Source organism: Scylla paramamosain, unplaced genomic scaffold (genome assembly GCF_035594125.1).
Source record: "Scylla paramamosain isolate STU-SP2022 unplaced genomic scaffold, ASM3559412v1 Contig12, whole genome shotgun sequence".
NCBI classification, from domain to species: domain Eukaryota; kingdom Metazoa; phylum Arthropoda; class Malacostraca; order Decapoda; family Portunidae; genus Scylla; species Scylla paramamosain.
Window position 1 is genome coordinate 867501 of NW_026973677.1, and position 25000 is coordinate 892500.

The following is a 25000-nucleotide window of genomic DNA, read 5'->3' on the forward strand; positions in this document are numbered from 1 at the left end:
CTCATATTTTCTCTTTTTATCTCTCCCTTTCTGTCTGTCTGTGTCTGTCTGTCTGTCTGTCTGTGTCTGTCTGTCTGTCCCACACTTCAATACACCCTTCCTGTCTTGTTACACCTTAGTACACCCCTCCTGTCTGCCCCTAGAGCTTAATACACCCTGTATCGCCCCTGCATCTTATTAAACTATTCCCGTTTGTCCTCCTTCATCTCAATAAATCCTGTCTTCTTTCCCTGTCTGCCTGTTTGTCCCATCTTAATACACCCTGTCTCTCCCTACTCCTTGTTGCACCCTTCTTTTCCTCTACACCTGAATACTCCCTTCCCAGCCTGTGTCCTATATATATATTTAAATATTTATATTCATATGTGGCATTCTTGGCGTGTTTTGGGTGTATTTTGGGGTGTTTTGGAGTGTTTTTGTCAGTTCTGGATGAATTTTGGGGTGTTTTGGGGTGTTTTAAGTATTTTTTGGGTATTTTACAGGAGTTTGGGTGTGTTTGGGTGTGTTTTTGGTGTGTTTGGGTGTGTTTTGGGGTGTTTCGGTCAGTTCTGGATGAGTTTGGGTGTGTTTTGGGGTGTTAAGTGTTTTTTGGGCTAATTTAAAGGAGTTTGGGTGTATTTGGGTGTGTTTTGGGTGTGTTTTTGGGTGTGTTAAGGTGTGTTTTGCGGTGTTTTGGGTGTGTTTTGGGGTGTAGAAAGACGGATGTGATGTGTGCAGGGTGCCTCAGTCCCTGGATGGGTGTAGGAGTGCGTGGTGGTGGTGTCTGTGCCTCGTGGTGTTAGAATGCCAGCCTGCAGGTGTAGTGCATGGAAAGGGACAGATAATTTAAGACAGTTTATCATATTTAATTATTTTGTTTATTCATTCATTTACTAGTATCATTATTTTTATTGTTTTTAAAGGGGGATTAATTTTTACTTTCATCTTTTGTGTTCGGGAGTTCGTGGTTAGTGCTGCTATTGACAAAAAAAAAAAAAAAGGGAGAGATCGTTTTATTTCTTAGTGTGGAAATTATCGCGGTGTGTCAGGTGCTGAATGGTGTTGAGAGTCGCAGGTCCCGCCCTCTGACATCAAACAGACAATAAAGAACTAATATGTCGCTGTTGCATTTATTTCCTTTAACGTAAATATGTAATAATACGGTTTTATCTGTGTCTCCTGATGTTATAGCACTTTTGGCTAATTTTTAACTAATTCTGTTCATGTCATTATCTGAATACGTAATAACAATCAGTATCCTGCATGTACTGTCAAATCTACCGAAACATCAGCACATCTACTGAGAGTCTTATGGATTTCAAGAGATTCCGAATTATTGCTGTTTCCTTCTGAATTTTAATAGGTTCAGAAAATTTACCGAAATTGTGCTTCCCGGCAGTTGGATATCTATTGAGAGAGAGAGAGAGAGAGAGAGAGAGAGAGAGAGAGAGAGAGAGAGAGAGAGAGAGAGAGATCAAATTAAATATAATACATAAATTATAAGGAAAAAAGGAAGATAATGGAGACGAATAAATAAGTACATAAATACGTAATAAAATATAATACAGAACAAATCATTAAGGAAAAGAAAAAAAAGTATATGATAAATGAAGTGCGGTGATGATAAACACAGCGTGGTGCAGAGCGTACGTTAGTTAATCTGTGGTAGACCCAAGCTGTATACATAATTTAAAGAGCTTACCTGATTTCGTCATGACAATTAAACATTTGATAATAACGAGAGTCTTCAAGTCACACAAGCTTTTCAATGACTTCACACAAGGTCATAAAATAAATGAAGAATCGTACAGTGTAAACACCGCCGGGATCATTTCAAATTTGGCGCTTGAATTAGAGAGATCTGGATATTTTGACAATTATAATGGCTTATAATTTAGTTTTACATGTTCGTACTTCATTATATTTAACTTGTTTTATTTTGTATTAGAACAGTGTAATATGAGAGAAGCTGGAGTAATTGGGAAATGTAATTTGTAGGTGGGTAGTGGGTACGTATTCCACTAGTCCACGCTGGCATGGGAGAGGGAGCAGACGTTAGATACACGGAGAGGTGGTGTTTGAAGGGCGCGCGTATGCAGCAGCCTTATTTAACCTGGATTTTCTCTCAAGACGGTGACACGTGCCAGTGGAAGCTTAGTGGCTGTCGGGAGGTGCTCGTGAGGGCCAGAAACACTTATAATATTGACAAGTGACCCACCAGCTGCTTGGCCACCTGGCGGACTGCTCACAGACGCCATGGTGCAATAGGAGGTGAGTTTGATCGTGTTGTTCTTTGTAATGGCTCCGTGTCACGCACAATAACGAAATAGGACGGTAAGGTTACGTTAATATCCTGCTTTCCAAAATTTTCTAACTTTTTATTTATTTATTTATTTATTTTTGATTGTGGAAGGATCATATTTAACATTTTCTCCTCGTTAGGAATACATTTGCACACTTGACTCAATATTCCACGGTTCTGCTAACATTTCTAACCTCTAGGACAAAACACCCTTGAATTAACCACGAGAGAAAATTAAAAGCTGTCAAAATTCATCCTATCAGCTGGTGAAGGCTTCCATATATATCCGCTTTCCATATATATCCGCCATTAATTGCTACATCTCTCACTTATCATCAGCCAATCCTGTCACTAACTGGAGCCACATAACAGTACTTTCATTTCCGCTGGTCAGATATAACCGCTATTGCCTAGTTTTGATGTGATGAAGGCTTAACTGAGGCAGACTGACAGCTCTTCTCTACCGGGACCGCCGCTTGTAATTTGAACTAATGTACAGTGTTTTCAGGTTCAACAAGCACACTACTTAGTTGACTTGTGCATAGATACGTGGTACTTGCTGGATAAATGTAGGTAATTAGCGTGTGTGTGTGTGTCCCCTTAGGCTTTCACACCGCCGCCACTTCTGCTCTCACAACCCTTCATCCCTTCCTCTTTCCTCCCTCTCGATAGTCTGCATACTGATACGTCCCTCCTGCGCAGTGTCAGGCACAGTTACCAGCCAGTAGAGATGAAGCCAGCAACTCCTGACGAATATAATATTTAGTATTGGGAGAAGGACGTTAGGAGAAATGAAGATAAAGGAAGTGCAAGAATCAGTATGGTGAAAATACTTTGAAAAATACCCTAAAGAACATGAACTGCAAGAGGGGAATGTTTCTAAGTCTTCGAATACAATATAATGAAAAGAATTAGAGGATTAATTAATAAGTAAGGAGAAAGGACGAAGGTAACGAAAGAAAAACAGTGCGAAAATTAACATAATTAAAATAAACTATGAAAACTATCACAAAGAACAAGAAATATTAGTAAAAACTCGAAAATTAAGTTAACCGTCCCTGGGTGAAGACTGGCCGCCGCCCCGCCATGTGCGAACAACAACATTCGGTCAGGGTTGAAGCGATTAGGGAGTTTTCAGCTGTAATTGTGTGCAAGTAGTCACCATCACCTACTGGAGTGACGGGTGGAGTGGAGCAGCAGTAGTGGTGGTGGAGCTGGAGTGGTGTCAGGTAATAGGAGGGGAAATTTGTGCCACCTACTACTGGTTGTCTTAGCATCGGTAGAAAATGTGTGTGATTTTATTTGTTGGTTTATTTCAGTGCTGGAGTCGTGGGCGCGGCATGACATGGCTCTTTATGTAAGCGACAACACCAGACAATGTTACCTGTACGTCCATTTGTGAACGTTTTATAGCCAAAGTACTAGACCCGAGGGAAATGGAGGTATATTTTCAGTTGGGGTCTTGCTGGCTGGCGAAGCAAAATGTTCAGTCACTTGAACTGCAGAACACCACAACTTTTGTTTGAAGAAGCTGAAAAACAAGCCACTCTATATTTTCTCACCTTACTGATTACTTTATTACCTGCTCACCTTGATTGTTCACCTGACCCAACCTAACCTGACCCAACTTGGCCTCACCTCACTGCACCTCACAGTCTTCATGTTTACCTTCCTTCTCATATCCACTCCCTCTTCCCAGGTAATGTGGACATCAACTTAGCCTCTTCTCCCAAGGTTAATGCTTATGTGTCAGATAGACTTATGTGGACATGAATTTATCCTCTTCTCCCAAGGTTAATACGTGTCAGATAGACTTAAGCTTGTAGAATATCTTGCATTACATATCAATTTATTAATGCGAAAAAGTAAAAGTTTAATGAAGTGATGCATTCCCGCATGACACCCTCCCCATCTGAATGCTTGAGAGTCACTGGTGGCCGGCTGCTGGAGCTGTGCGGGGCAGGGCAGGGTTGTTAACTGTTATGGGAATCACAATACATAGTTATTTGTAGTTCTTGCTTAATTAAAGAAAATAATAATAGTAATAATAAATGAATAAATGGTTAAGTTAGGTGGTAAGTGGTTGATCTATACTTGAGAAAATACATTTATATTCATTTTTAGGTAGTTTTATTTATTTGTTTATTTAATTTTTTATTCTTTGGTGTACGTATTTATTTATTTTGTATTTGTATCTCATTTTTTGTGTGTTATGGGAGAGAGAAAGAGAGAGAGAGAGAGAGAGAGAGAGAGAGAGAGAGAGAGAGAGAGATGCTATTCTTAATAATTTATCTAATTTTAACCTATTTCATTTTGTTATATTTACTAAGAAACAGTAATTAAACCATACTTTCTACAACAACAACAACAACAACAACAATAACAACCAAATCATTCCAGACTACCCCATCCCGTGCCTCCCGCCCTGCCCCACCCAGACACCATGGCCCAGCAGCGACACCATTCCACCTGCTACATGACGCTGGCTGACGCACTCCTGACGTGGCAGCGACAGGAGGCGGAGGGCAGGAGCAAGAGTCGGATGGTGAAGAAAGGCGTGATGGCGGAGGTGGTGGCTGTGGAGGGTGTTCGTGCAGGGTACCTCGGCAGGGTCTAGGTTAGAGCAAATGGATGATGAGAGACTAGTGAGAAAGATGTTTGTATGGAATATTAGGAGTAGCAGTTGGGGGAAGAAGTGTGTTAGGATGGTAGTAAAGAGTGGCTTGGAAACTAGTTGGGCTTTTGAGTGGTTGAGTGAAGGCTTGTTGAGAGTGACGGAAGTACGAGTGTCAGATATGGAGAGCGTTTACAATGGTATGTAAGTAAGTGGAGAAGTGAGATAGACACAGCAATGAAGCACATGGGATTGAGTGAGCCAGGTGTGGAAATTGTGGGATGGAGCGAGCCAGGTGTGGAAAAGTGTGGAAATTGTGTTGAAAAAGTGTAGAAATTGTGGGATTGAGTGAGCCAGGTATGGAAATTGTGTAGAAAAGTGGAAAAAGTGTGGAAAAAGTGTGGGAATTGTGTTGAAAAAGTGTGAACATTGTGGGATTGAGTGAGCCAGGTGTGGAGGAGTGAGACAGACAGAGCCATGAAGCACGTGGGGTTGAGTGAGCCAGGTGTGGAGGAGTGAGACAGACAGAGCCATGAAGCACGTGGGGTTGAGTGAGCCAGGTGCGTCACTTGGGGACGACTGAGCCAACCCAGGACCAACGGCTGATGACGCTCAATGATGGAATTAGAAGCTGCATGAATTGTTTATGTAGATTTTAGAAGCTGTCTGAATTGTTTATGTAAATCTGAAGCACTTACTTTGAATTGAAGGCTTGGGCCATGTAATTGTAATTCTTCTGTACCATTGTCATAAGTTCCTTAGATAACTCACTACAGTTTTGTCTCTATCTAATAATATGTACATTTACTCAAACTGAATTTTCTTTCAGTGTGCAGGTTTGCAGTAAACCTCCCTGAAGGTTCCAGAGCTGCTCAGCAAGTGCCCAGTCCAGGCTGTCACAAGACTGTGTGATGGTGGACCTTCCAATGATACTCACTGAAAACAGCTGTGCACTGCCACTCACAGGAAATGGTGAGTACTCTAGGTGTGCTATCTGCTGGCTAAGGGTGAGAAAAATTCTGGTGTGTGTGTGTGTGTGTGTGTGTGTGTAGGAGCCCATTAAATATGGGTTGTTGTCAGAAATGGAAAATGCTCTGAGGGACTTTGAAAAGGTTGCTTATATCAGTGTGAAATGAGTAGGTGTGTCCTTGGAGACAGAGGCAGCATGTGGCCAGGTCTGGAGGAGAATCTTGACTGAGGCCCTTGAGAGACTGCAAGCTGGCAGAACTGAGGAAGATCCTTGTGGGAACACATCAACAAATCTTGGAGCTTATTCTGAATGACACTGTAGTGAGGAAACTCAAAGCTTGGAGGAGCAGAAGAACAGTGTTGCTATGTGTGGAGGCAATACATTGACTGTGCAGTATATCACAAGGAAGACAATCTTTGCCCCCACAGTGATAAGAGCTAAACACCTGCTTCACCACTGCCTCAGGAGGACCCACTGTTCACCCACACAGTAGAAGCTGAAATAGTGGAGGCAGTATTACATAACAGTTGATTAAAGCTGAACAAGTCAAGGTGTTACTAGTATTTCCAGAGTTGTATAAGTACTTTTGAGAGAGAGAGAGAGAGAGAGAGAGAGAGAGAGAGAGAGAGAGAGAGAGAATGATAATAGTGATTTGTGTAGTTTGAGTGATTCACTTACAGACAGTAGTTAGTGAGCAGGTGTTGAATATAATGCTGAGGGAGAATAAATTAATTGGCAGCAGTGTGCATAAATGTAGTGTATGTTTTTTTAAGTATTTTTTTTTTAAAGTGGTGGAGACGTCTCAGAAGCTGTTTTAGCTAGAGATGAGATATGAAGTTTCCAGTTTAGATTATAAGTAAAGGACAGATCGAGGATGTTCAGTGTAGAAGAGGGGGACAGTTGAGTGTCATTGAAGAAAAGGGGATAGTTGTCTGGAAGGTTGTGTCGAGTTGATAGATGGAGGAATTGAGTTTTTGAGACATTGAACAATACCAAGTTTGCTCTGCCCCAATCAGAAATTTTAGAGAGATGAGAAGTGAGGCATTCTGTGGCTTCCCTGCATGAACTGTTTACTTCCTGAAGGGTTGGATGTCTATGAAAAGACATGGAAAAATGCAGGGTGATGTCATCAGTGTAGGAGTGGATAGGACAAGAAGTTTGGGTTAGAAGATCATTAATGAATAATAATACGAGAGTGGGTGACAGGACAGAACCCTGAGGAACACCACTGTTTACAGATTTAGGAGAAGAACAGTGACTGTGTACTACAGCAGCAATAGAATGGTCAGAAAGGAAACTTGAGATGAAGTTACAGAGAGAAGGATAGAAGCTGTAGGAGGGTAGTTTGGAAATGAAAACTTTGTGCCAGTGAAAGTGTTTGTACCTAACCTAACCTAACCTGACCCAACATAACCTGACCCAACATAACCTGACCCAACCTAACCTAACCTGACCCAACCCAACCTAACCTAACCCAACCTAACCTAACCTAACCCAACCTAACCTAACCTGACCCAACCTAACCTAACCTAACCTAACCTAACCTGACCTAACCTAACCTGACCCAACGTAACCTGACCTAACCTAACCTGACCCAATGTAACCTAACCTAACCTGACCCAATGTAACCTGACCCAACCTAACCTAACCTAACCAGACCCAACTTAACCTAACCTAACCTGACCCAACCTAACCTAACCTAACCTAACCTAACCTAACCTGACCTGACCCAACCCAACCCAACCTGACCCAACCCCACCTCACCTGACCGCACCTCACAGTGTTCGTGTTCACTTCCCTTCTCTTCACTCCCTCTTCCCAGGTAACTTGGAGATAAGCTTAGCCTCTTCTCCCAAGGTTAATACTAGATAGACTTAAGCTTATAGAATATCTTGTATAACATATCAGTTTATTAATGCAAAAAAAAATTAAAGAAGTAAAATTTTAATGAAATTGCTCCTTCCTGCATGACACCCTCCCCATCCGAGTGCTTGAGAGTCACTGCTGGCCGGCTGCTGGAGCTGTGCGGGGCAGGGTGGGGTTAACTGTTATGGGAATCGCAATTCATAGTTATTTGTAGTTCTTGCTTAATTAAAAAATGATAATAGTAATATTAAATGAATAAATGATTAAGTTAGGTGGTAAGTGGTTGATCTATACTTGAGAAAATACATTTATATTCATTTTTAGGTAGTTTTATTTGTTTGTTTATTTAATTTTTTATTCTTTGGTGTACATATTTATATATTTTGTATTTGTATCATTTTTTGTGTGTTATGGGAGAGAGAGAGAGAGAGAGAGGGAGAGAGAGAGAGAGAGAGAGAGAGAGAGAGAGAGAGAGAGAGAGAGAGAGAGAGAGAGATGCTATTCTTAATAATGTATCTAATTTTAACCTATTTCATTTTGTTATATTTACTAAGAAACAGTAATTAAACCATACTTTCTACAAAAACAACAACAACAACAACAACAATAACAACCAAATCATTCCAGACTACCCCATCCCCTGCCTCCCTGCCCTGCTCCACCCAGATGCCATGGCCCGGCAGCGACACCATTCCACCTGCTACACGACGCTGGCTGACGCACTCCTGACATGGCAGTGACAGGAGGCGGAGGGCAGGAGCAAGAGTCGGATGGTGAAGAAAGGCGTGATGGCGGAGGTGGTGGCTGTGGAGGGTGTTCATGCAGGGTACCTCGGCAGGGTCTAGGTTAGAGCAAATGGATGATGAGAGACTAGTGAGATTTTTTTTTTTTTTTTTTTTTTTTTTTTTTTTTTTTTTTTTTTTTTTTTTTAATGTAGGAAGGACACTGGCCAAGGGCAACAAAAACCCAATAAAAAAATATGCCCACTGAAATGGCAGTCCCATAAAAGATTTAAAGCAGTGGTCAAAAATTGATGAATAAGTGTCTTGAAACCTCCCTCTTGAAGGAATTCAAGTCATGGGAAGGTGGAAATACAGAAGCAGGCAGGGAGTTCCAGAGTTTACCAGAGAAAGGGATGAATGATTGAGAATACTGGTTAACTCTTGCGTTAGAGAGGTGGACAGAATAGAGATGAGAGAAAGAAGAAAGTCTTGTGCAGCGAGGCTGCAGAAGGAGGGGAGGCATGCAGTTAACAAGATCAGAAGAGCAGTTACCATGAAAATAGCAGTAGAAGACTGCTAGATATGCAACATTGCAGCAGTGACAGGCAACATTGTGGCGGTGTGGAATGTTAGGAGTAGCAGTTGAGGGAACAGGTGTGTTAGGGTGGTAGTAAAGAGCGGCTTGGAAACTAGTTGGGCTTTTAAATGGTTGAGAGTGACTGAAGTATGATTGTCAGAAATGGAGAGGGTTTAGAATGGCATGTAAGAATGTGAAGTGAGACAGATAGAGCAATGAAGCACGTGAGGTTGAGTGAGCCAGGTGTGGAGTGAGACAGACAGACAGACAGACAGACAGAGTGATGAAGCACGTGGGGTTGAGTGAGCCAGGTGTGGAGGAGTGACAGACAGACAGCGATGAAGCACGTGGGGTTGAGTGAGCCAGGTGTGGAGGAGTGAGACAGACAGCGATGAAGCACGTGGGGTTGAGTGAGCCAGGTGTGGAGGAGTGAGACAGACAGAGCAATGAAGCATGTGGGGTTGAGTGAGCCAGGTGTGGAGGAGTGAGACAGACAGAGCGATGAAGCATGTGGGGTTGAGTGAGCCAGGTGTGGAGGAGTGAGACAGACAGAGCAATGAAGCATGTGGGGTTGAGTGAGCCAGGTGTGGAGGAGTGACAGACAGATAGCCATGAAGCATGTGGGGTTGAGTGAGCCAGGTGTGGAGGAGTGACAGACAGACAGAGCCATGAAGCACGTGGGGTTGAGTGAGCCAGGTGTGGAGGAGTGAGACAGACAGAGCGATGAAGCACGTGGGGTTGAGTGAGCCAGGTGTGGAGGAGTGAGACAGACAGAGCAATGAAGCACGTGGGGTTGAGTGAGCCAGGTGTGGAGGGGTGAGACAGACAGAGCGATGAAGCATGTGGGGTTGAGTGAGCCAGGTGCGTCACTTGGGGACGACTGTCAGCCAACCCAGGACCAACGGCTGATGACGCTCAATGATGGAATTAGAAGCTGCATGAATTGTTTATGTAGATTTTAGAAGCTGTCTGAATTGTTTGTGTAGATCTGAAGCACTTTGAATTGAAGGCTTGGGCCATGTAATATCTTTGTACCATTGTCATAAGTTCCTTAGATAACTCACTACAGTTTTGTCTCTATCTAATATGTACATTTACTCAAACTGAATTTTCTTTCATTGTGCAGGTTTGCAGTAAACCTCCCCGAAGGTTCCAGAGCTGGTCTGCAGGTGCCCAGTCCAGGCTGTCACAAGACTGTGTGATGGTGGACCTTCCAATGATACTCACTGAAAACAGCTGTGCACTGCCACTCACAGGAAATGGTGAGTACTCTAGGTGTGCTATCTGCTGGCTTAGGGAGAGAAAAATTCTGGTGTGTGTGTGTGTGTGTGTGTGTGTGTGTGTGTGTGTGTGTGTGTGTGTGTGTGTGTGTGTGTGTGTGTAGGAGCCCATTAAATATTGGTTGTTGTCAGAAATGGAAAATGCTCTGAGGGACTTTGAAAAGGTTGCTTATATCAGTGTGAAATGAGTAGGTGTGTTCTTGGAGACAGAGGCAGCATGTGGCCAGGCCTGGAGGAGAATCTTGACTGAGGCCCTTGAGAGACTGCAAGCTGACAGATTGAGGATGTTCAGTGTGGAAGAGGGGGACAGTTGAGTGTCACTGAAGAATAGGGGATAGTTGTCTGGAAGGTTGTATCGAGTTGATAGATGGAGGAATTGAGTTTTTGAGGCATTGAACAATACCAAGTTTGCTCTGCCCCAATCAGAAATTTTAGAGAGGTGAGAAGTCAGGCATTCTGTGGCTTCCCTGTGTGAACTGTTTACTTCCTGAAGGGTTGGACGTCTATGAAAAGATGTGGAAAAGTGCAGGGAAGAGAGAAGGATAGAAGCTGTAGGAGGGTAGTTTGGAAATTAAAGCTTTGTGCCAGACTCTATCAAAAGCTTTTGATAGACAGTGACAGTGCATCTGTGGCCACCTGTGTCATGGCTGTCACTGATCTTCCTGTCTCCCGTCCAGTCTCACAACTACAAAGCCCTCTCAAACAATGCCCAGCACAGCACTCTTCCCTTTGTTAAGCTTGACAGCACCCGTTATAATGCAAGAATTAAATGTGAGCTGTGAAATCAGAGTGTAGCAGTAAGGGGGTGACAGGCAGGGAAGTACAGGAGAGACCTTCCCTTCCACTATGTCTGGCAGTCTCTCTGTGATTAAAAGGCTGAACATGGCATCCTCAGGGCACGAGAGTTGCCATGGGTGATAATTTGCTACTTTTTTTGAGCAGTGAAGCCTTTGTTCTGTGGGTGTGCTGTCATGCACTGTAATATTCTGTGTGGCCATTGTAAAGCCACATTGAAGGTATGTGTAAAGCTTGATGCCAACCCCAAGCTGTCCCATTTTATAAATTCATATAGAAATATTTAGAAAAAAACTGGGAAAATTTGAAATCTGCAGCAATTTTGGTCCCAGGAATTTTGGATAGGGGAATTTCAACTGTATATAGCATTGTTGGGTGTGTGTGTGTGTGTGTTTGTGTATGGATAAGAGGAATAAGATTAACGTTTTCTGAAGGAGTTGGAGGAGGGGAGGCATGCACTTAACCACGATTACAAGAGCAGTAACATTGAAAATAGTGGTACAAGACTGTAAGAGAAGCAACAGATGGCTGGACAAGCAGATGTTAGCTCCTGTTAACTGCAAGTCCTGACAGGTGCGAGTGAGTCTTGTCAGTGAGGTGTGTTGTGAAGTATTAATGGAGAGAGAGAGAGTTAGAAGGAATGATTTGCAGTGATCACTGTGAAATAAGAGAGGATGCATTGTTGTTCTGTTATTGCGATGTGCATGTGAAAGTATTGGGTTAAATATGAGACTAATTTTGGGGAATTCATGGATATAGGAGATAAATAGATGTGGAATTATTGTGGGGTGTTAAAGGATTGTCTGAGGCACCTGTTAGGCCATGGGAGGGAGTGAAAAGTTTGTGGAAATAAGGGTTTGTGTGAGTGAGGAATTAGTGTGTGTGTGTGTGATGCAGAAATAAGCTCATTCTTCATAACTAGTTTACCCAAGTTGCATTATTTATGTATTTATTTGCAGAGGTTTGTCTTCTGTCTGTGCAATCAAGGCTGGTGGTGATGGTGGTGTCTCATTGCAGGGCCTGATGTGAAGGTGTCTGCATCCAGTGTTTGGTGTCCTCTGTGCCTGCCTGGTGGTGCCTCATTGCAGGGCCTGATGTGAAGGTGTCTGCATCCAGTGGTGGGTGTCCTCTGTGCCTGGTGGTGGTGCCTCATTGCAGGGCTGATGTGAAGGTGTCTGCAGCCAGTGGTGGGCGTCCTCTGTGCCTGGTGGTGGTGCCTCATTGCAGGGCTGATGTGAAGGTGTCTGCAGCCAATGGTGGGTGTCCTCTGTGCCTGGTGGTGCCTCATTGCAGGGCTGATGTGAAGGTGTCTGCAGCCAGTGGTGGGTGTCCTCTGTGCCTGGTGGTGCAGCCTGATGAGTTGCCTGCTTCAGTGTAAATCTTGCAAGCCAGATCTGCCAGCTGTCTCCAGTGTAGTAGTCTAGGGTGCTTTGCTTTGTGTCTTTGGCAATAAATAAATTTGTGAGCATCATTCTCATGTGAATTATATATAGTTTGATAAAATTACAGAATGTGCTTTGTGCTTGTGTAAACTAAATTTATATATTGGTGGTAAACAATTCATGCATCCCCAAGTAAATAAAAATAAAATAAAATAAATAGGACCCAAAACAATAGATCATCCTCTGGTCAAAAAAAAGCCAGGATTGGCTGGCCTATTTTTGGTCAAGTTTAAGGTGAAACTTGCACACAGAAGCCTTGTCCGAGCGACACCGGAGTCGCTCGGACAAGGCTTCTGTGTGCAAGTTTCACCTTAAACTTAGCCAAAAATGGTTGGCTTTTTTTTTTGGCTTTTTGACCAAAAATGGGCCTTTTTTTTTGGCTTTTTGACCAAAAATGGGCCAATCCTGGCTTTTTTTTTTTTGACCAGAGGATGATCAATTGTTACTAGTATTTTTTGCTTCCATTTTTTTTTTTATCAGGGCTATATGAACTGGTTACATCAGAAAGCAGCTTATTTGCAATTTGTAAAAAGATTTTAGTATATAATTCCACAAGTATGAACAAGATGATTAAATATATTTGTTTAAATCACATTGCCAAAGTTTCTGAGGAGGCATGAATTATTACACCAGAAAGCTTGTTTATTTGCAACTTGTTAGTATAATTCCCTAAGTATGTACAAGATAATATATATATTGTTTAATAAATCATTATTGTTTAATCATTCCCTAAGTATATACAAGATTTTGTTTAATCATTATTGTTTAATCACAAAAGTTTAATAAATACACAATAGGATAAATGATTTGTTTTCCTTGTGTCAGAGAGCTCATGTGTCAACTTGAGTGAGACTAGTGTTGAGGACTTCAGCCTTTGCAAGTCCTGAAGGATGCTTGTCACTCCCACCAACAGCTTGAAGGGACTCTTCCTGCTGCTAAACTGCTTAACAATATCCTTCCTGCTCAAAATTCTTGCCTTACAATCTTCTTACTTGAAAACTCTTGTACCCTTTTCTCGCTGCATTCTTCCTGCTGTTGACTGCTTGACAATCATTCCTGCTTAAAATTCTTGCCTTACAATCTTCTTACAACTTGACTCTTCCTTGATTGCAATGAAAAATTCCTTGACTCCTCTTGTCAGGCTTACAGGTAGCAAGACTCGGCCCCTCTTCCTGATGACGCTCCTTGACTTAACTAACACCTCGTCAGGCTTACAGGTAGTGACACAGCCTCTCTTCCTGATGAAACTCTACTCCCTGATTGCAATGAGTATGTCAGGCCTGATGTGGTAGAGATTCCTGTGGGCAACTGTTCATGGGATGGAGTGAAGCAGCACACGTCACACCTGCAAGGGAAACGGACCATTAGCTCCTAGACACATGAAGCTTGTATGTGCTGAGATTCTTAAGGTTTGATAATTGATTCATTACAAAACAACCTATGAAAAGAATGAGGCGTGGAAAAGGTGCCGAGATTCTTAGTATGAGATGTTTGGGGATTGGTTGCCTAAAAGACTATGACTAGACAAACATGATACGAAAAAACCGAGCAAGTTTGAAAAGTACAATGCACTATGCAAGAAATGTGTCGATATTTTGTGTGAATTGCGTCAAAAATTCAGTCACATTCAAGAAAGGAAATTTGAAAAGCATAGCAGTATGACAGACAAGAAACTGAAAAATGTGCCTTAAATAAATACTTCCCAATTATATTTGGAGGATGATTGAAATTCGCATGGCATCAGAAATTTCAATAGCACGACATTATATACATATTAGAAGTTTAAAAGACGAACCTGATGAATAATTTCACCTTCCCCAACACTGCCTCGATCACATGGTATCCTGGCAACGGGAACAGCGAGGAGGCAGCTGAATTCACACCTGTATATCAATCAACTTTGCCTCGGTGCTGATTGGCCAAGGAGGAGCCTGTGGGAGAGAGAGCCTTTGTCAAGTCACCCCTATAAATGTAAAGCACACGAAATCTATAGTTGTAATCAAATTTAATATTGCAGAAGGGTAGCGACATTGGTCCTGGAGAAGTGAAAATATAATCTCGAGGATAAACTTATGAATAACTTACAATTTGAAAATAATAATAATTTAAAACTTTCTGCTCACACCTTCGAAGTTTATTATTGCTATTCATGGTCAGTTAATAATTCCAGAGATACGTTTTTGAAACCCACTTTAGAAAAATATACGAGGAAATAAAACAGTACAAGAAAAAAAATATATATATATCACATGAATAACAAATTAGGAAAATAAGTATTAGAAATCCAACTTCGAGCTGAATTGATAAAAAAAAATAAAAGAAAAATCTGGTTTAATACAACAAAGCATTAATAGACAAGTTTAATGTAAATTTAGAAGGTTAATGTGTGTGTGTGTGTGTGTGTGTGTGTGTGTGTGTGTGAGGAGTTGTCTTTTTGAGTGTCTCCAGATTTTTGAGTGTGTCGTCACCAGATTTTTGAGTGCATGAGCATTCTAATGGTTGAATGAATTCGTGTTTATGTGCGTGTGAGTGTGTGGGAGCGGGCGTGAGTGTGTGGGCGCGGGCGTAAGTGTATGTGTGGGCGCGGGCGTAAGTGTATGTGTGGGAGCGGGCTTGTGTGTGTGTGGGCGCGGGCGTTTGAGGGCGTGGACGCGGGCGTGTGAGTGTGTGGGCGCGGGCGTGAGAGTGCATGGAGGCAGGCGTGTGAGTGCATGGAGGCGGGCGTGTGAGTGCATGGAGGCGGGCGTGAGTGCGTGCGTGGAGGCGGGCGTGAGTGCGTGCGTGGAGGTGGGCGTGAGTGCGTGCGTGGACGCGGGCGTGAGTGCGTGCGTGGACGCAGGCGTGAGTGCGTGGAGGCGGGCGTGAGTGCGTGCGTGGAGGTGGGTGTGAGTGCGTGCGTGGACGCGGGCGTGAGTGCGTGCGTGGACGCAGGCGTGAGTGCGTGGAGACGGGCGTGAGTGCGTGGAGGTGGGCGTGAGTGCGTGTGTGGACGCGGGCGCGAGTGCGTGGAGGCGGGCGTGGGTGCGTAGAGGCGGGCGTGAGTGCGTGGAGGCGGGCGTGAATACGTGCGTGGACGCGGGCGTGAGTGCGTGCGTGGACGCAGGCGTGAGTGCGTGGAGGCGGGCGTGAGTGCGTGCGTGGACGCAGGCGTTTGAGGGCATGGACGCGGGCGTGAGTGTGTGGGCGCGGACGTGTGAGTATGTGGGCGCGGGCGTGAGTGTGTGGGCGCAGGCTTGTGAGTACGTGGACGTGGGCGTTTGATGGCGTGGACGCGGACCTGTGAGGGCGAGGGCATGAGGGCGAGGGCGCGGACGTGTGAGAGTGTGGGCGTGGAAATGGGCGTATTTGTGTGATCCTCCTAAGTGTTGGTGTGTGTGCCTTACTACTTAATAAAGTTTGTGAGCCGGGTGACCAAGCACGTGGCGCGCGGGGCATTTAAAGCCCTTTATAATGGTAAATAAAGGAGATTTAAAAATATGAGGAAGAATGGCATCAACTTGTGGTGCTCATAGAAAACGTAAGATATGTTAAGGGAGACTATGATATTTAATAACTTAATTTTAATCTTAGTCGAAAAGTGTTATTTTTAAGGTATGCCCTCCCCTTAAAGGTAGGTGTGTGTGTGTGTGTGTGTGTGTGTGTGTGTGTGTGTGTGTGTGTGCAACAAATATAAACGTACATAAAAAGATAATGAATGAAAGTAATGAGCAATGGTACTTTAGCCAATTACCACTTACCACAGCGAACAAGTCGAGGGAACACAAGGCAGCGGCCACAGACATACCAATCTATCAGTCTTGCGTATTCATAAATAAATAATCTCGACTTCTCCCTTAATTCTCACCTCAATAAGTTAGTCACACGTCAGATCACCTGGACAAACATGCAACTTCCTACCTAACAAGCTTATTTACGTTGCCTGCAGTCTAATCACTCACGCAGCTTAATCTTGGCCAGTATCAGTTAGGTTAGGTTAGGTTAGGTTGTTAGGTTATTTATTATTTCCCCCTGGACATACAAATAGCTTAACATCTGTTCAGCATATTTAATTCTCACCTGATAAGCTTAACTACGTCACCTGAGCAGTGTTATAATCACCATCTGGCCTAATCACACGTAACCAACCTCACTAGGCCAACCTAATCAGCTCACCTAATCACTAACAACGTGGCTAGCCTAATCACCACGTATGGGCAGACCTGCCCCAATCACACCTAACATAATCCTCACCTATTCAAGCTAATTATTCAGAATCTTACGAGTTACGCATTAATTCCACCGAGTGAGTATTAATTTAACATAATCATTGCAAAACTTACCATTTAATTCCTTCAAGAGCTGCGTCAAGCCACGAGACCTACACCTTGACCTCTCACCGCCGCTGCTACTGGTGAAGTGAACTGAGCGGGCATGACACGCTGAAAGACTTAACGAACCATATTTTGAAACAGTTAGCTGTGTCTCTAATACTAATGACTCTAATGAAGGTTGTACTGGTTTTTAAAGATGTTTTTTTTTTTTTTTTTTATGGTTCTAGTGACAGATTAATATGTTTGCTATTTTATTAACAGGAGAAACGCATTGGAGAACTTGGTCCAATCAGGTTAGAAGAATTGGAACCGGAAAATTAAGTGTCACATTGAAGGGGAAAGTGTTCAAATCGGTAGTTAAACCCGCATTGTCATAAGATACGGAGAAGTAGCCAATAGGGAAAGCAGATAGAACAAGTTGGAGATTACAGAGACGAGTATTAAGACGGATGCTTGGGGTGACAAGGAGGAATTAAGTGAGAAATAGTTTTATAAGAGGAACAAAGTAACGGAGGTGACAGTACAAGACAGGAGAATAGTCCGGTCACATCAGAGGGCCAGAAGAAGGCACGGATATAGAGATAGAAGGCAGAGGATTGACGTGACAGACCAAAAGGTGGAAGGATCGCATTGGAGAGGACCTGAGGGAGAGAATTGAGTGGGGAGGAAGTTGGGGAGAGCCTTGTGGAGAAGACTAGTGAGGAACAGCAACCTCGTAGGAACATTGGAGCAGAAGAAGAAGGAAAATGTTACCCTTTCCAGCTCGGTGAGGGGGGAGAGGAAACGAGGGGAGAGAAGAGGGGAACAGCACACTCCCCCGTCCATTCCCATCTCCTCATCTCCAAAAATTATTCCCTCTCATCTCCCCATTTCCTGTTACCCATCTCCCCATCCTCCTCGCCCCTCGCTTCCTCGACCACCTTCCCATCTCCAAAAACATCCTCCCATTCTCATTACAATCTCCCCATCATTTCCTTTCTCCCCTTCCCAACTCCTCATTACTCCTCAACTATGCACAGACACCTACCCATCTCCCCATCTCCCCCATTCCTCCCTACACAACCTTCACCCCTTCCCCTTACCTACCTGCACATCTGCCCATCTCCAGATTCACTATTCCTCTTAGTTATCTACCCATTTCCCCATCTGCCCCCAAACCTCCATTCCCCAACCATCTATCCACTTGCCTATCTCCCCATCTCCACCCCTTCTCCTCGTTTTGACCCCAGGAGGAATTTAAGAGGTATCAAAACAGACGATTTGGGAACCCTGGTTAAAATGTGATCTCCGCTCTTCATATCTTCCCCTCCTGACGTGACTTTTAAGCATCACCATTAATAAACACGTGACAAATCTTTCCTGACTCCATTGATGCTGGTCGCTGTCTACCATGCACCAAAAATGTGAACCTGCAGGATGATAATTACCATGAAACAGAGGAGGAGGAGGAGGAGGAGGAGGAGGAGAAGGAGAAGGAGAAGGAGAAGGAGAAGGAGGAGGAGGAGGAGGAGGAGGAGGAGGAGGAGGAGAAGGAGAAGGAGAAGGAGAAGGAGAAGGAGAAGGAGAAGGAGGAGGAGGAGATAGGTATATATATATATATATATATATATATATATATATATATATATATATATATATATATATATATATATATATATATATATATAGAAGAAGAAGAAATAAAAAAAAGAAAAAGAAGAATGAACAACTGACTGGAGGAGAAGGAAGAAAACGAGAAAGAGAAAAATAATCAAAGAGACAAGAAAATAAACAAACCTAACAAATAAATAAAGGGGTCCACAGGTGACACAATTCTCACCTGTGTCTTCAAAACTCATCAATGGAAGCGCGGGGTAAAGGTAGCAGTGTTATTACCAACAGTACACCACATTAACCAAAGCAAATCAACAAAATTATCACGAGTAAGTGTGTGTGTGTGTGTGTGTGTGTGTGTGTGTGTGTGTGTGTGTGTGTGTGTGTGTGTGTGTGTTACATTAATGGTGATGCGTGTTTGATGGGATAAAAGGAAAATAAAAGTGAATGATGATGAGGATCAGAGAGAGAGAGAGAGAGAGAGAGAGAGAGAGAGAGAGAGAGAGAGAGAGAGAGAGAGAGAGAACATCCCCTCAATCACGGAAACGAAGGAGAGAAATGAGAAAGAAAAAAAAACAATAGATAATGAAGGAAAATATCAGCATAATGAAAGAGAAAAATAAAGAAAGGAGAGAAGCTTTGGGTAGAGACTTCATGAGTGGAACAAACAAAACCCACGCCACTAAATAATGTTTTCTCCAGCGCGTTGTCCGTAACATATGCTCCTGTTATGCCCGGGACGACTCCTCTGGCTTTGGAAGTACCGCACATTTAAAACGAATATTCACAGTCTATAAAGTTTACGAGGGAATAACCGTAGCGGCGGGAACACTTGCAGTAGACGCCCAGCCATTGACATCACGGGTGCGGGTATTGTGGGAGGCAAGGGAAGGGAAGGAAGCAAGGAATTTATGAATGGACTGGTGTGTGGGTAGATCTTGCCTTTATAGAGGACAGAATACCGCCTTGCTGGACGCCTAATATTATCATTGATTATCTTGTTTTTTTTTCCCTTTGTGTGTAAGAGGGCCACTGGTCAAGGGTAACAAAAGACTGGTGAAAGAAAAGGCCTGTTCAAAGTGCCAGTCCATAAAGAAAGGGCAGAAAGGATCATGGAAAAAAGGGAAAAAGGAAGAAGAAAAGAAAAGAAAAAAGGTTTAGGTGACGTTTTGTTTCACTAACTCCTTAATTGAATGACTGCCTTTTTTTTTATTTTTATTTATTTTTCTTTTACGTGCGAAGGTGTACAGTAAAAAAAAAGTTTTCTATTTTGTTGCAGCATAAACATCAATGAAGGAGACAACCAAGTAAATTATCAATCATCAAGCAAGCAAACAAATCAATCCATATATTAATAAGCACAAAAAAATCGCCTAGAATATATAAGAGTCTAATTCTGGAGGTGACAAATTAACTGACTGACTGACTGATTATTGAACTGACCAACTGATAAACTGATGCACTGATTGCCTAACTGACTGAATGACTGACTGACTGACTGACTGACTGACTGACTGGCTGAATGACAGACTGGTTCCCTGACTGGTATTTTGGCGTTGACGTAATAAATCAAAGGCTAGCACCAAGTAGAATATATAAAGGAGCACAAAGGAAGACCCAGGAATAAAGAGTAACCAGGGCAAAGGGTTGGGATTGCTTGTGAACGAGAGAAAATTAGCGGTGAGAAATGAAGGGAAAAGACACAAGGAAAAATGAAAAAAAAAGGAAAAAAAAAAAGAAGAGACTGTTCTTAATAGGGAAACATGTTTTAATCGCTAAGGAAATAAAGTTTGTTATTGACAGGGGAAAAATATCAAGTCGTTAATTAGAGAAAAGACAAGGAAAATGAGAAGAAAAAGAACGAAAAGACTGTTCTTAATGGGGAAACATGTTTTAATCGCTAAGGAAATAAAGTTTGTTATTGATAGGGAAAAATATCAAGTCGTTAATTAGAGAAAATACACAAGGAAAATGAGAAGAAAAAGAACGAAAAGACTGTTCATAATGGGGAAACATGTTTTAATCGCTAAGGAAATAAAGTTTGTTATTGACAGGGGAAAAATATCAAGTCGTTAATTAGAGAAAATACACAAGGAAAAATTATAAAAAGAAAAAAAAGAAGGAAAAACAATTCTTAATAGAGAAATGTTTTAATCGCTAAGAAAATAGTTTGTTATTGATAGGGAAAAATACCAAGTTGTTAATTAGGAGTTATTAATAAGGGGAAATTACTCAATAAGGAGATGACTTTACTAATGACTGGTAATTTGTGAAAAGTTATAATTCTAAAAGATGGATCGTAGTTCCCCCCCCACACCCACGGCCACGCCCCACTAAGCAGCACGGACCCATAACTAACGAAGCGCCCACTTGGAACCAACTGCCTTATTCCTCAACTCTAAAATCAAAGTCTAGTGCCCTTGTCTTCTCCTCCTCCTCCTCCTCTTCCCCCTCCCCCTCCTCCTCCTCCTCCTCCTCCTCCTCCTCCCCTTCCCCTTCTCGCCTCGTCTCGTCACACCACACAACACCGCACACCACCACCAACACCCTAAACTTATCTGCCCTCCTCCTCCTCCTCCTCCTCCTCCTCCTCCTCCTCCTCCCCAAATATCCCTACACGGCTCCATCTTCCTCTAAACTTGTACACCTGACTTCTCCTCCCCCTCTCCCCAAATTACTCCTCCTCCTCCTTCTCCTCCTCCTCCCCACCGTATTTTCCTCTTTTTCTCCTCTTCCTTTGCTCTCCGTGCTATATTCTCCATGTCGTTTTCTCCTCCTCCTCCTCCTCCTCCTCTTCTTCCTCTTCTCCTTAAGTTCTCATCTTGTATCGTTTCCCTCCTCCTCCTCTTCCTAATTCATATCCTGCTCCTCCTTCTCACCTCCACCATCTCCTCCTCCTCCTCCTCCTCCTATCTTCTTACTCCTCTCTAACTTTGTCCTCTTCCTCCTCCTCCTCCTTTTCCTTCTGGAGCAGCAGTTAAGAATCACCACATCACCATCATCACCACTATCAGTCATCACCACTACCAATCATCACCACCATCACCATTCCACCATCACCCGTCACCATACCTGATCACTACCACCATCACTACCACAACCAGTCACCATCATCACCACTACAAGTCCCTATATCACCACTACTATCTGTCATCACATCAACACCACCACCATCACCACCACAACCAGCCCCCACATCACCACCACCACCACCACCACCACTCATCACCAGTCACCACCATCACCACCACCACTTAGAGGCGCCGCTGGACACACCGTGCATCACACAATTATCAAACGCTCTCAACACTTCTTCCATTAACACACACACACACACACACACACACACACTCACTCACTCCTGACAAGAGCTTCTGTACATTACAAGCGCCCCAGCCGTCCATCACTCCGACCCCCCCCCCCACGCCCCCCGCCACTCCCAAGGGTTTAAAACTCTCACTACTGCCACTCGCTTCTCACCGCTCTGCCTCGCCTCTCACTCGCTCTAAAGACGTGACGGTTCGGTGCTAAGATGGCTATATAGACTTTCTCACCGCCCCCCCATGCTGCGCCACCGTCACTCGAAGTACAGTATGCGTCACAATGAGGAATTAAACTACACTATGATCGTCTCTCTCTCTCTCTCTCTCTCTCTCTCTCTCTCTCTCTCTCTCATTTCACGCTAATCTTACGTACGTGACGAGCCCACAGTAGATAAAGCAGACCTACAGGCATCTCTACACAGCGTCAGCCTCATCTACTCTGACACCACACGTCACAAATTAAGAAAAACTAACACCACGTGACTGGCACTCACCCCTCATCAACTTTTCAACGCTCTTACTCTCCTCTCACTCACCTTAGACATGTGACGTTAATAAAGGTGATGAAGCAGACCTAAACGTACCTCCACACAGCGTCACACTCACGCACGCACTCACTCACTCACTCTCACACCACACGTCACAAAATACGAAAATTTTAAGCCACGCAACCGACGCTCATTACCTCACTCAATTTCTCTACACACTCACTCTGCTCTCACTCACCTTAGTAACATGAAGCTGCTACAAGTGATGCAACACACCTTCACGCACCTCTGCACGCCGTCACGCTCACGCACAGTCACTTTACGCGTCACAAAATGGAATAAAGGCAAGCAACATCACTCGCCTCCTGTGCCCGCGGCCGCCCTCAGTAATCGGTGCGTCACGTGACCTTGCGCGCGTGGCTGTCCTAATGACCACAGGTGAGCGCTAAACACACAGCACTCGTGGTGATGGGACAGGTAAGCGCACTGCAATAGATCGATGACAATGCGTGTGTGTTGATGTGTTGTCTTGTTTTACTTCCTGGATTAAATATTACCGTTGTTTTTGTTATCGTTATTATTCTTTGATGACTTGTACCGCTGGTTCTCCCTCCCTCGTCCCCTCGTTCACTCCTTCCCTCTTTCATTGTTTTATTCATCTTTCACGTGTTAGGTCACATTTTCTCCTCTTCCACTCATATTTTCCTCCATCCTTAAGTCTGATCCTTCTTTCCTCCCTCCCCGTTCCCTCCACCTGAGCTTCCTTCCTCTTCCTCCTCTCCACCTATCCCTCCCTCCCTCCCTCCCTCCCTCCTTCCCTCCACCTCCCCAATAGTTTCGTTAATTTTTCACGTGGTATTTAAAAATTTCCTCTCTTCCTCTGATGTTTCCCTCCTCCTCTCCACCTGTCCCTCCCGCCCCCCCTCCTTCCCTCCACCTATCCTTTCCTCCCTCCCTTCTTTCCTCCACTTTCCTCATTGTTTTGTTAACTATCCATGTGGTATTTTGATAACGTCCTCTTACTCTTCCTCCTCCCTCCTTCCCTCCACCTATACCTCCCTTCTCCCTCCTTTTCTCCACATGTTCCTCCCTCCTCCCTTGTTCTCTTCACCTATCCCTCCTTCCTACTTCTCTCTATTTTTCCCCCTCTCCTCCCTTCTTCCCTCCACCTATCTCTGCCTCCTCCTTCCTTCCCTCCACATATCCCTCTCTCATCCCTCCTACCCTTCATCTTTCTCTCCCTCCTCCCTCATTCCCTCCCTTCACCTATCTCTCCCTCCTCCCTCCTTCCCTCCACCCATCCATGGCTCATTCCACCCATCTGTACTGTACCTCCCTCCTCCCTCCTTCCCCCCACCGGTCCATCCCTCCTCCCTCCTCTCCACCTGTCCCTCCCTCCGTCCAGTCCCCGCCAGGTCTGTCAATAGAGAAGGGCTTAATGAAGGGCGCGGGCCGAGACACCACTAAATATGTGCCGCCCACACCTCACGCCGCCCACACCTCACGCCCCTCCCTGACGCATGACCCGCGCTGCCTGACGGACGTAATTAACTGGTGCCCGCATGGACTGGGTTGCAGATTCTTTGTTACCTGTGTGAGTGAGTGAGTGAATGACTGGGTGTTTGAGTGAGCGAGTGGGTGAGTGGCTGCGTGAGTGAGTGAGTGAGTGAGTGAGCGAGTGGGTGAGTGGGTGCGTGAGTGAGTGAGTGAGTGACTGGGTGACTGGGTGAAAAGAAAGAAGCCGAACAAATGGAAAGAAAAGCAAAAGGACAAAAGGGGAAAGAAAAAGGGAAGCAAAGCGGAGCTAAAAATAAAGGAAAAATTAAAAAGCAAAAATCAGAAGCAAAAAAAAAAAAAAGAAAGAAGCAAAATTAAAAGAAAGAAGCCGAAAAAAATAAAAAAAGCAAAAGAACAAAACAAGGAAAAGAGAAGAAAAGAGGAAATAACAAAAGGAAAAAGAGACAAAACAGAAAAAAATAAAATAAAAGGCAGAATAAGAAAATAACAGAAAAAAAGGAAAACAAGAAGTGAAATTAATGGGAAAAAAACAAAAGAGAAACAAGGGAAATGAAAAAAAAATGTGAACAATGTCAAGATTCTAACGGGAAACTGGAAAAAAAGTGTTTATTTTTTCCCTATGGACATTCTGATCAATATTCATATATAAAATATTTCTCACTTTTTAAATATTTTCTGCCAAACTATATTCTTTATTTTTTATTTATCAAAGTAATTGTTTAAGTATCAATTTAGCTCTCTCTCTCTCTCTCTCTCTCTCTCTCTCTCTCTCTCTCTCTCTCTCTCTCTCTCTCTCTCTCTCTCCCTATCTATCTATCTCTCTATCTATCTGTTTATCTCTCTGTCAGTTAATCCGTCTATCTAACTTTGTATCTTCCTATTCACGTACTTTATCTATTTGTATTTGTTAATTTCTATATTTATCCATTTTTTTATCTATATTAATTAATTTTATATCCATCCATCTATTCATCCATCCATCCATCCATTAATTTTATCATTTCGGTGTTCATCTAACCTGAAAACTCTCTCTCTCTCTCTCTCTCTCTCTCTCTCTCTCTCTCTCTCTCTGGTAAAATGACATCTTCAGGTTGTTTTCTGTCTACCTTGCTGGATGATTTACTGGATGGCTGACGTTCTCTCTCTCTCTCTCTCTCTCTCTCTCTCTCTCTCTCTCTCTCTCTCTCTCTCTCTCTCTCTCTCTCTCTCTCTCTCTCTCAC

The 25000-nt window shown here is 43.5% G+C and overlaps 1 protein-coding gene and 1 long non-coding RNA gene across 5 annotated transcripts; one reads left to right on the top strand and one right to left on the bottom strand.

Moving 5' to 3' along the window:
- Positions 1 to 2019: 2019 nt before the first annotated feature.
- LOC135097103 (uncharacterized) lies at positions 2020 to 12815 on the top strand. 4 transcript variants are annotated; one of them, XR_010265375.1, is made up of 6 exons: positions 2020 to 2250; positions 4682 to 4898; positions 5725 to 5867; positions 8359 to 8576; positions 10157 to 10292; positions 12123 to 12815. XR_010265375.1 is itself a non-coding variant. In XM_063998866.1 (6 exons), exons 4-6 carry the CDS (start codon positions 8462 to 8464, stop codon positions 12203 to 12205), a joined length of 315 nt encoding a protein of 104 aa, XP_063854936.1. In that variant the 5' UTR covers positions 2020 to 2250; positions 4682 to 4898; positions 5725 to 5867; positions 8359 to 8461; the 3' UTR covers positions 12206 to 12815. The 4 variants fall into 4 exon arrangements, 3 of the variants coding, with proteins under 3 accessions (XP_063854936.1, XP_063854938.1, XP_063854937.1); XM_063998866.1 differs by having other exon boundaries at positions 8359 to 8557; XM_063998868.1 differs by having other exon boundaries at positions 4682 to 4879; positions 8359 to 8557.
- A 477-nt stretch (positions 12816 to 13292) lies between these two features.
- Positions 13293 to 22815, bottom strand: LOC135097093 (uncharacterized). Its single transcript, XR_010265371.1, has 4 exons — positions 22500 to 22815; positions 16867 to 16973; positions 14343 to 14478; positions 13293 to 13892 (listed from the first exon to the last, which is right to left on the bottom strand). It is a non-coding gene; the product is annotated as an uncharacterized LOC135097093 (long non-coding RNA).
- Between the last annotated feature and the right edge of the window lie 2185 nt (positions 22816 to 25000).